This window comes from Pleuronectes platessa, chromosome 9 (genome assembly GCF_947347685.1).
Source record: "Pleuronectes platessa chromosome 9, fPlePla1.1, whole genome shotgun sequence".
NCBI lineage: Eukaryota > Metazoa > Chordata > Actinopteri > Pleuronectiformes > Pleuronectidae > Pleuronectes > Pleuronectes platessa.
In genome coordinates this window covers 7,482,207-7,494,308 of record NC_070634.1, presented here as the reverse complement: position 1 = coordinate 7,494,308, position 12,102 = coordinate 7,482,207, and the positions used below count along the sequence as shown (strand labels likewise).

Sequence of the window (12,102 nt, the reverse complement as noted above, 5' to 3'; positions counted from 1 at the left end):
AGTTCAGAATGTTGTTTTCTTACAGTGATAATCAAATTCAGGGTAAACCTTGTGAATTAATATATATTAATATATATATATTAATTCTATTATCATTGACCTTTGGGCTTTAGAAAATGCTTGATCCACACTTGACAGAAACTGTTGTTGCGTTGTCATTGATGAATGAGTCCATGAGGTTGTTTATTGAAGGCGGTGAATCGTCATCGTTGACAGATATAACAAAGATGTCAACACTGACATATCATGTGAGAATGACCTGGTTCAGTTAATTTCAGTGTGTCTTCATCTTTAGATTTTTAACAATGAAATATATGAAACTAACTTATTTTAGTCGCAGCATGCACAACACCAGGACCTGAAACCAAAGCAGCTGCATGAATCTCCAACATCACAGATTCTTTCACAACCTTTAAAAAAAAAAAAAGTCATTCTGATGTCTGAAAAAAAAGTTTCAATACAGATGGGCCTACCTGTAGAAGTCATCTTCCTCGTTACACTTAACATTAAATCAATTGAATGTATTCTAATGTTTAATATCCACTGAGGGTTTGTATGACTATTAAATTAGATTAAACAGAGAAGTCAAACGTGTCTATCACAAACCAGCTGTTATATTCTTAGCCTGTAGGTGGCAGCATCTCATTTGTACTCTTGGTTTCACCATCCATTCATAAATGTGGCACCAGGGTGGCACTGGTTATGACAAGTCAAACAATAACTGAGAGCCTCTGTTCATGGACAATCTCCAGCCCGTTGAACATTTGAATCAGTTTATGATTCAATTCAGCTCTGACTGTCAAAGATCACCGGCACCAAAGCCCACAAAAGCAAGAACATTGAGAAAAGATTCGAAAGACAAGTTTTCTCACTGACTCACAGAGGACAAGAGTTGTCAGTGTGTTGAAATCGAGCAGTAATTACAACACTAAACAGTAAAGCAGAAGAAACAGAGGTGAAATTCATTCCAGGAATTATAACTTTATTAGGATTCATATTGTCTTTCACTTTGGTCACCATATATATCACTGATTCTCTATCAAACAGACAGAATGTACTGGATGCTTGCAGATTAACCGCTTCAGGTTACAACCATTTCCCCAATTTTGAGAAAGATGACTTAGGTTGAGAAGTCCTCACCAGCTGCACCTGGGATGCATGATTTGGTTCTTTGGCATTACCACACATTTAATGAAATGTAGCCATTACTGCTGCTTAATGAATGAAGGTCACAGACAACAGGAGTGATTAAATTTTCTAGAAATTGAAAATGCTCCTCACATACACACAGTCAGCTCTTGTGGCAACATTTAGCTTTTCGTAGTGCACAGATGCGACTTGAGAACCAAATCATACACTGAACCAACAGTTCCTCAGGGCTGCATGCAGGCTGGAAAAACAACATGTGGGCTGTAACAAGATCATTTGAAAAGGAGAGAAAAATAAATCGAATCACCACGACGGGTTTATCCTGTCAAAAGATGAAACTCCATGAAAATAAACCTTTCACAATAAAATAAAAAAAAGTCCTGTTTCTCAATTGAGGTGATCTAGGAAAAAAACATTGACTCACCAATCCCTTTTGAAATCTGACACCAGAGGAAGTTAAAAAATAACTTCCACAAAAAACTAGTTTGTTAGGGTTTTCTAATCCAAAGTGTTTTGCCCAAAGTATCTTATAGACGGCGTTTTCATAGTGTTCAAGACAGCACGAGCATTGCATTTACATTTATTAATAAAGTGAACATGCTGCACAAAGTATATAAAAATGAAAACAGGCAATCCCATCATTAAAAAAAATAAAACAAACAAAAAATGCACTTGCTAAACTAAGCGCTCTGTTACCTCACATCTATGGGATCAATTCCAAACACAGACATTACACGTTTGACTATAATTTTAATCTTGCATTCAGAGCTGATGATGTAAGTTACAATATGGAAGTAGCTGGACAAAAACACTTTAGTTCAGCATAAATTAATAAGTGAACAGTCCATTAGAACTATATAAAGCTCTCACAGTATTTTCTGTAGATTTGTGTCAGACGCCTCGACGTCATTAATCGGTTCAACAGACTGCACACATTTCAATTCTCCTACATTTTACACAGTTACCACTAATTTAGACAGGCATACATGGCCAATCATGTAGGTTTTTCTCTCTAGAGGACACAGATATTCTCTCCTATTATTTCTCTGAGGAATAAAAAGGATTTATGTTGGTGTTCTGGTTGAATTAAGTGCCAGCAAAGGACTGTGCTGGTTTAGACCACCCCCCTCAGCCACCCCAACCCACCAAGTATACCAGAGGCCTGTATCCGAGTATACCAGAGGCCTGTATCCCAGCCTTGCCATGATAGGGAATAGAAATCCTTATTTTCCATCATAACAAACCCTTTTGATGTGATGTAAACACTGTTTATATGCAGGGCTCTTCCTTGCTTCTCATATACTAGCACCCTTTTTTTTGTTTTTTGTTTTATTTTTACAGATCAAAGTTACTCCGAATGTTGCATTTTAACACAGTTAGGGTTAAGCAATGAAGACTGAGATTGGCGATCAATTGGAAGAGATGTTACAGTGTTGGAGGTTTCAGCCCATACTTCCTGGCCACTTCTGTCTGGGCGTACGCTGCATCACATAATGAGTACAAATGAGCCATCTCCATCTCGGACTTGGCTAGATTAATGGCCTTGTTGAACATTTCTATCGCCTTGTCCAGATTCCCCCTGAAAAGATAATCCTCTGGTTACTTCAAGCAATTCAAGACGACGTGTAATCATGACTGGTTTGAATTAAATAGTTACATCTCACCTTTGCACTTCAATGGTTCCCATAGTTTCATAGGCAAAGTCGCACTTGTTGTCAATTTCAATGGCCTTACTGATAAGATCCAGACCCAGGTCAAGGTCTTGTTTCCACTGAAGCTGTAACAACCTTGAAAAAATACATTTAACTATTACCAACATGTCCCATCGACACAAGTCAGTTGAATTATGAATGAACTGTGACATAACGAGGGGAAAATAAATGCCTACCCCTTGTGGACATATGTGGTAGCGTTGTCCGGCTCGAGTTCGATACACTTGTCATACATCTCGTCTGCTTTTCCAAACTGCTGCTGATCAGTCAATGCCTGATAAGAACACAACGCAATATTTAGAGTTGTATGTTCACACTGACAACATCAACAAGGTATAAAAGCTATTTCTACCTGGATTTTCCTTAAAAATCCAGGTCGACTTCATACCTGAGCATAGAGAGCGTAGCCTTCTGCACACTTAGGGAACCTCCTGATAACATCCTCAAAGCCGTCCATGGCTGTCTGTACTTGTGAGGGGTTGCTTCCAGTATAAGCTTGTCTGTACTGGGAAACACCAGACCAAAAGAAACTCATCAGCCAAGATAACATTTTGAATGCTTGATACATGTATAAGGGACAAAATCTGAATAAAGGGTAAACGTATTTATATTATTTCAGGCAAGTTTGATTTTTTTGTTAGGAACTTACAAGAGCAAAGCATTTCTGTGCCTGGGCCAGAGCAGAGTCAGGTCTGAGCAGGATGCACTCGTCAAAGTCTCCCACTGCCTCGTCCACCTGGTCCAACAGGATCTTCAGCTGAGAGGAAATACATGGCACACTTATGAAGTATAACATATTCATGACCACTGTTATTTTTGCTCTATTGCAGAGGCAATGCAAACTTTAGGGTAATGGTTGCCAAACAGATGTTCAAGATACCAATTCGACCTCTTACCTGACCCCTGTGGTGATACACATCAGGGTTGCGTGTATCAATCTCAGCTGCCATGTTAAAGTCCTCTGTAGAGAGCATAGGCTGCTGCTGCTGCATGTACATACTTCCACGCTTAATCAGCGCGTTGGCTCGTAGCTGTGAAGATCAAAGAACAGAGAGAAAACCAGTCAAGCTGGAGCTCTCCAAGTCCTCAGTAAACGATATCTGTTTATGTAAATAAATTAGTAGATCAACCGTGAGGACGTAGTTATAACTTGCTTTCATAAAAAGTTAGCAGTAAGCGGGGATGTTTCTCACAGTGTATTCTGTCTTTAGTTTCAGAGGCAGTTTGTTTCACAAATGAAATTTCCAGGAACTTAATGTGATATTCAATGATTAGTATTTATCAAACTGTGAGAATTTGTGTCTTACACGGAGCATTTTCTTAAAATTTCCAAATCGTAAGATTTATCTGCACATCCAGAAGAACCTTTTGAGATAGCAGGCTATAAATTAGAATGTTGTTGTGCCTTTCAATGGTATTAAACAGCTCTCGTAGTAGCTGGATGGCATTGATGTCTCATCTAAGAGCAGGTTTATTAAATCAGCAGTCCTCACCTTCACATTGGCGTCCTGCATGTTGATTACCCTATCCAAATCAGGTTGAGCAGCAGTAGCATTACCAATGAGCAGAAAGAAAGTGGCTCGCAGCAGCAGGGCCTCGGCAGTGTATCGACCACCTGACTCAATCTCCTTGGTGCATTCGCTGATGATTTTGTCATAGTTCTCCTCTTCCATGTACTGCTTCGCCTTCAGATATCCAGAGCTAAAGAGGTGGAGGGAAAAACAGATAAGGAATTGTTACATCTTAAACTACACCTAATCTAAAAAAAAAATCTATGAAATTGCCTGTGTATAATAATGAAGAATTAAGATTATTTATGTCATCCCTGACCTTAACTTTAGGATGGATACAGTTATTTGTTATTATTGGTGGAGGTATGCATTCTCCAAACACCATTCTAGTTACCAATAAAGTAAATGTCCTCTGACCTCTCAGTGACCTCAGCTGCCTCGCCCTCTTTGTCCTTGTCTTCATCTTTCTTCTCTCCCTTCTGCAGGGGCTGCGAGATGATGTCATCAGTGAACGAACTAAAGTAGGACTTGATGAACTGAGGAGAAGGCATCATCGGCTCACGGTTCTACAGAAGAGGGATTTTAAAACCATAAACTTATTGTGTCAAATCAGGGGAATAAAATAAAGAGAAATGTTTCTACAAGTGGATAAATACCTTGTACTTGTCCTTTGCCTTCTCTTTCCCCAGATGCTTCAGCACTTTGTCTGCTAGCAGCATGCTCTGCTGGTTCTGGAAGGCCTCAAGAATACACACGGCTGTGACATCTGGGGGGGAACAAAACCGACCGGCATAAGAATCACACATTCTTTGGGGTGAAATTTGAACATACACGTTATTTTAAGAAAGATAAGTGTCTCACCCTCTAAGCACTCCTTCTTGTTCTCTTGTTTTTCCAGAGCCTTGGCCCTCCTGAACAGAGCCTTGATGTAGCGGGGATTTAGCCCCACGGCCTGAGAGCAGTCCTCTATTACTTCTGTCCACTTACTCTGAAACAACAGTTATACACTAATTATCTTCTACACAATATCTGTATCTGATTCTGCAATGGTCCAGAGCTCTGGCTAATAGCCAGAGAAGGTGTATAGGTGCAGTGGAAACAGATATGTAATTTCTTAATTTTACTACATTCATATGTAAAAGAAATTGCTTGATAATTAACAGCTCGCTTCCTCACTGTGACTAAAGCTTGTGCTTTACAGTACTTGAGGGCAGACTCATAATCGTAAACATTTACAAAAAAGGGAGGTTGAAGGCATGCTAGAAACATTTTAACACACTGATTTTCGTCCAAGGCAAGTGCAAAGAAAAATACTGTTATACTTGAATCTGAAAACCAATATATAAAACTTTTTTGTAAACTAGAACAGTTTCCATATACACAATACAATAGTTCTTGAATACACAAATTCATCTATGTTTTGATATACATTTTGACCTTCAGTCAAACATCAAGGGGGAAAGATTTGAAAATGTTAATGATTTGCAACACTTTAACCAAACCCATGAAAGTAACAGCTGTTTTGTGCAGAGGAATGTCATCCCTTCAAGGTTTAAGTTGTGAGAAGAGGATCCTTCATTATTCACTGAATCCATTTCAGGTAGATATTAAATCAAAAACATTGAACAACATGGTTCATTCTACAAGAACCTCAACCCAGTGAACAGCTATTCAGGAAAGGATTAAGTGCGCCATAAATGAAACATACAAGACACTTGCAGGTGTACTCTAAAAACACTTTGCTTACGGAGAAAGGCTGTAGCTTCCTGCAAAATAACCAACAGACAATCGAAGCCAGGCAGACGACAAACCTCCTCAAAAAGGGAATGACATAAAATCTGTGAAATTTACTTTTTCATTACTCTTGATAAAGATATCTGTAATTGTGGGGGTCTTTCATTTGAACAACAATTTCAGCACAGAATAAAAGAAGGCGGTGCCAACCTGCTGTTCGTAGGCTGCTGCTCTGTTCTGGTAAAATGTTGATAAATCAGTCTTCTGCTCTGTGGGACAGAGGGCAATGGCCTCGGTGTAGCACTGGATGGCGTTCTCGTACTTTGAAGCCTTGAAGTACTTGTTGCCCTTGTTCTTTGCTGCTTGGGCCCGATCCAAAGGGCTCTGAACAAGAGAAAGAGAGAGAGATATCAAGTATTAAAGAGTTAAAAATACTTTTCTACTTAACAGTTATCACTCTGCATCTTATACTACAATAAGCTTTTAAATTAACTGTTCATAGGATTGAATGCCATTAAAGTGACAATCCAAAACTGCAAATAACCCATATGCAAAGTAATAAAGATGTAAATTAACTACAATGAATCAAACATTCATCGATGTGCATAGATCCAAGTGCAAGTTTCAAAAGTTATCCTATTGAGTAATAATAAAGGAAATTCCACTGACATTATCAAACACTGAACGGCACACAAAACATTATGAACTTGAACCATTTGATAAAATGCATGTTTGAGCAGGGAAATAGTTGATAGAAACCACACTGGTAACCTGCTACGCCAACATCGCTTCCCAGTACGTGCTTTGGGTGTGCCTTAATAAATTCAATTAATTATTATGTCAGCACAATGCTGGTTTACTAATGGTAACACTTCATACCTCCCCACATAGCCATGTAGCTACGTTTCTACTTAATCCACAAATGTGTCTGTATATGAAATCCATATCTCGCAAACCGTTCATTGTATTGCCTTCACGCTCAGTATGTTTATTCTTAATGGACCAAGGAAAAGCAGTGTGAATTTGGTGAGATTTGGAAACATCCAATATAAATAAAATTTGAATTAAGAGGCGACCAGCGCTCTGTAGCAGTCAGTGGCGGCTGGCCTTAACAGGCAGAGTCTGTGGACAGAGGTGAACAGCTCTTCTTCTACTTCCTTAGATACAGCAGACGCTGGCAACAGGAAGCCCAAGGGCCATAACTGTCCCATCAGCACTAACATCCATCCCATCAGATCATTTGAGGATAATTTATATTCCACCATATCAAAATGACAGATATTTACTGGTGTCATGGGTTCTGAGCTCGGTCATGGCATCGATAGTCATTCAATTACTCTTGGGCAAGTTGTCTTAAAAGAAAGAGCACTGCTTTCGTTTTATTGCTGCAATGCTTTATACAGAGCAGGATTACAGAGTTTCTATTTGAAAGAGATGGGAACCTGGGTCTGAAGATTATGTCAGGTGCTTAACAGACCTCTGAAGTACTGGACATGCAATGTTTGACGAAATAACTGCAGTTAAGTAAACCATTCAAACGTATACATAAACCACCAGTGTAAACAGTAATCAAGCTAAGTCTGTTTCAATTTATGAAAAACATTGACAATAAAATCCGTCCAAAAAGAAAGAAAGCTGCAACTAGCATCATCACAAGCCAAGCAAATAGAAGGAACTGTACTACTCAATACAACACAGTTCATGAAATGAATCCTGACCGTTTTCAAATGTCAGTGGGGATTCAATTACCTAATGACCGACAGGACAGTCCTCGTGTTTTCAAGAATGAATCTCATAACAGTAATGTGATCTGTCAACTACTTAATCTTGCTCTCTGCCATGTGGAGGCCTTCCAAACCAGGAACATCAGCAGACGAGCACACAAAATATAACAGACACCTTTGGTTGAAAATACACAGGTGAGCTCTGCCGCTAAAAGTAAGGCTGGGTAAATGTTTCATCATAATTCTGGCCTGGTGGACTCTGAGCTGTAAATATGATCTTTCAACGAGTAATCTTCTCTGTGCAGATTAAATATTGTTCGTTACTGACGCATGACAGCGCAAAGTGAAAGTAATGGCAGCCACTCGTAGTGGCAGTATAGTAAACCTGCCTCTGTTCGAAATGACAGCCCTACGGCGCATTTGACTTTCCGAAAAGATAGTTAGCCCGTCGTGGAACATATGCTAATAACAACGCTAGTTTAACACGCGTCATTTGGTTGCCACATGTTAACCGCATGATTAACCAGCTGATTCCAATGTGGTGTTAAATGTTAATACAGTCCCGCAGTTCACAATGCTAACATAGCTCCCGTGAAAACATTAGCGTAAGAGGCAGCTAGCCAGCAGCTAACAGGCTAATTCACCACGGACGAGCCAGTAGCCATCGCGGTGGCAGTCGGCCTCGCCGTGGAACTAGCTGTCAGTGCTGCGGGTGGGTAACGTTAGGTGTCCTTGACTGTGGCGTTACGGTCATGACAGGTGTTCAGGCTAAACCGTCACGCTAATGCGGTGACCGCTATGTTAGCAGCGGAGGCTCGAGCAGTCTCCAGGCAACGGGGACGTTACCATGTCCTCCAGCTCCCGGTTCGCTCGCGCTGCGCCGTCTTGGCCCTGCACGGGACTGGCGCTGCCCTCTGGTGTCTTCCGCTCCTCGGTGCCTTTCGGCTCCTTCGTCCTGCCGCGCTTCCAGAGATAAAGCGCCCCCGCTCCCAGCACAATGGGAGTCCCGATCAGCAGGGCCAGCTGCCAGCGGGGAAGTCCTGTCCCGGCATGCGGCTCCACCGGCTTAGAAGCAGCCATGATCTACAACCGAGCACTGGTTAGCCACTAGCCCGTCAGGAACAGCAGGAGACAGCGTGAGCTGCGCACACTTCTTCTTCTTCCCCTGAGCCGAGAGGACACAGCGAGGAATCATGGGATATTGGCGGACAAGCCACGGGGCTGTGTGTAGTTGTAGTCCCACCTTGAGGTTTTGTAGTCCAAACATCACCTCAGAGAAACACAGAGGTCAGAGAACTAATGTTCGAGCGACGGCATTTCATTTAGTGCAATGATGCCCTGTAGATAAACAATATTCACAAAAAAATAGGTGTGTATTTTTTTAATTGTTCTACACAAGAGTGGTTTAAAGGCATAAATAATAAGATCTGTCATGTCTAGAAATAAACCAGTAGAACTTTCTAAGATTTACAATGTGATTTGTAGTCAATTGATTAAGCATCAATTCTATTAGAAATATATTTTTCCTGTTTTACACGTGAGACGACTTAATTGCCACTATAATGATAAAACTTTATTCGATACATTACTTTTCAATATAAAGCACAAAGTGCTGAAAAGCAGAAAACAGATGCTTGAAATACAGAGAGAAGTAAATAAACAATAATGGTTATACTTGAGATAAAATAACTATTATTTCCCGGCACCCGAGGTGAATTTATTCTTTTGTGTTTTTTGTGATGTCAGTGGTAGAATTAATGTTTTAACTTTCGCAATTTTTTAACTTTTGAAGAGACTTTAAATATGAAAAACTGCAGCCACCAGGTGGCATCGCTGCTGATTCTGTCAGTGAACCTGCGCTCTTGCCCACTCTTGTATGTACATAAATATAGAGTTGGTTTAAAAAAAATATGTATATACCTCTTGACATGTGCCTTTTTGTGTAGAATACTTCCAGCTTCCACCACCAGGAAATTGTGTGATGCATCTAATTTACTTCAATAGTCAAGGCTATTTTCTCTTCAGATTGTGTGTTGATTTTCAACCCCAACACCATCCCACTTCATTTTATCCTGATCAATGTGGATTTATCTTATGAGTTTGACTGAGACTGTGCGTGTGAATCACAGTGTGTTTGTATCTCCACTCTGTCCCATTTCAGTGGTGGTCTGTCTGGACCTTAATTTGCACCCGGGGCCATCTGTCCTCACACAGGGACCAGCACTGAACAGTTTTCAAAGTCAACTATATATATTTGCTTAGAGGAAAGTCTCTGTGAGGAAGAGCCCTGTCCTTATGAGACACAGACCTTTGATAGGACGACTATTCCCTCATGAACTGTTCTAAGATTCAAGCGCATGTTGAAAGTTATGCTGCAACTTGTAACCTATTCACGCAGTCAGGTAACTATTCTTTCATTCTGCTCTTGTAGTTGTTAAAAGTAAAAAAAAGTTTCCTTACTTATATTTCATACTAAATTATATGTAAAATATGTGACATGTTTCGATCTGTCCACATTGAGCAGTTTAACACATGTTGCAGTTGCTTGTTTTGAAAAGCCATAAAATCAATTTCTCAAAACTACAACACGTGATGAGACACAATAACCTTGTACAGTGGACGTGCTAACTAACCTGCAGTAACCCGGCAGATGTTGTTGCTTCACAAAGGGGAAAAAGTGCTAGTGATGGAGGTTATAATAAGGATGTCTGAGCTTTTGACTATTCCTAACCCCGTCTTTGTTATTCCTGTAATATGCACCTGCTTTTGTTAGCACAGCCGGGCTTAGTGTTAGGCCCTGCCACTAGATGATTGGTAACCATGGCCACGGAGATGTGTGTATGCTCCTGTAATGCTGGAAAATGTTTTGACAAAGTTAGCAGGTACTTTGAAAATGTAAATCTGTACACATCACCTGTCATATATGTAGAACATTATTCCAGTTTGTTTATTAAAACTTGTTAACAGGCATATCGGAATCTATACAGTTGATAGGTCTGGGTTCTGGGAAATATTTTTTTTAATATTTATTTACACACTAAAATCCAGTGTTTATACAAAATGATTAAGGAGATCTTTTAAAACACATGTCAGAATAAAAATTACATGGAATCAATTGATTACTAGAGTATTCTCCTGTAATTGATACATTTTGGATTATTTGAATGAAAGATTTGTATGATCTAAGCCTGTCCGAGGTGCACCCTGTCTCTTGAACTTGCATAATCTAGAATCATGCATGTATGTCAAAGTGTAATTACTGCTTTTATTTGATTATTTTTACAAATATTCATGGTCATTTGTGAGCAGATGTGACATGAATTGGCTCCATTATGTGGAAAAGTGACAGATTAGTGTAATCTTGTTCTCAGTTGAGGTTTGCGGCGACATGACAAAGCAGCATGTATCTCATTACAGTGTGTGTCTGTATTAGAGCTCATCTGTGAGACTCATTTCTCTGAGCTAATTAGCAGAACTTGAATCCTTTCAGTTTGTGAAGGTCTAAAGGAAAAATGTTTTCATGTTCAAGTGTAAAATTGTAACTCCCTTAAGATTCCATTGCTTTGCACATTGTCTGCTGCACTTCAAAACGTTTAACTCAAGCGTTTTTCAGGGATTATTTAATATTTACTTTATTCATTCAAACATTATAATTATTTTTATAATTGATAAAAACTAAGTGTTTTAATAGTTACATAACAAAATGTAATAAATAGTAGAACCAGACGAGTCAGACGAGTTGGATAACAGGATTTTGCAACTTTCAATAGCATCTTCAGCACAGCTTTTATATGATATTCTTGTTTCTCTCACAGTGCACTCTCCTCACCTGTAATGAGCACCAGAAATAACTGGATTCTCTACTATGATTTGATTGTATGTTGCATATTTTATGTTACTAATTATATTTATTTATGACATTCAATTCTAGAATTAATAATGTGTTTTTATGTCAGATTTAATCTGTAAATGCAAAAAGTTTCCTTTGATGCAGCTGATGGAACTGATCACAGACACACAACAGGTTGCAAATGTAACCTTATGGACAAATAAGCATATGCTTACGATTTTGTACAAGTTTGTGCAGCTGTTGCTTTTCAACTTGTATTTCTCACATATTCATTTATTAAAAAGCTCTACTAAAAACAAAAACAAGAAAATATGATTCGACGTGCTCTCTCTCTGTCCTGTATTGCAAAAGCCTCGGGCTCACAGTGCACAGTGGTGGCCAGATGCATGCACTCCATAAATATTGACAGGTTTGATGTACTC

At 39.4% G+C, this 12,102-nt stretch overlaps 1 protein-coding gene across 1 annotated transcript; it reads right to left on the bottom strand.

The window, feature by feature from the left end:
• Window positions 1–961: 961 nt before the first annotated feature.
• Window positions 962–9,000, bottom strand: tomm70a (translocase of outer mitochondrial membrane 70 homolog A (S. cerevisiae)). Its single transcript, XM_053430607.1, has 12 exons — window positions 8,677–9,000; window positions 6,317–6,490; window positions 5,234–5,360; window positions 5,029–5,138; window positions 4,790–4,938; window positions 4,355–4,562; window positions 3,758–3,892; window positions 3,511–3,618; window positions 3,250–3,366; window positions 3,038–3,135; window positions 2,814–2,936; window positions 962–2,728 (listed from the first exon to the last, which is right to left on the bottom strand). Exons 1-12 carry the CDS (start codon window positions 8,908–8,910, stop codon window positions 2,575–2,577), a joined length of 1,737 nt encoding a protein of 578 aa, XP_053286582.1. The 5' UTR covers window positions 8,911–9,000; the 3' UTR covers window positions 962–2,574.
• Between the last annotated feature and the right edge of the window lie 3,102 nt (window positions 9,001–12,102).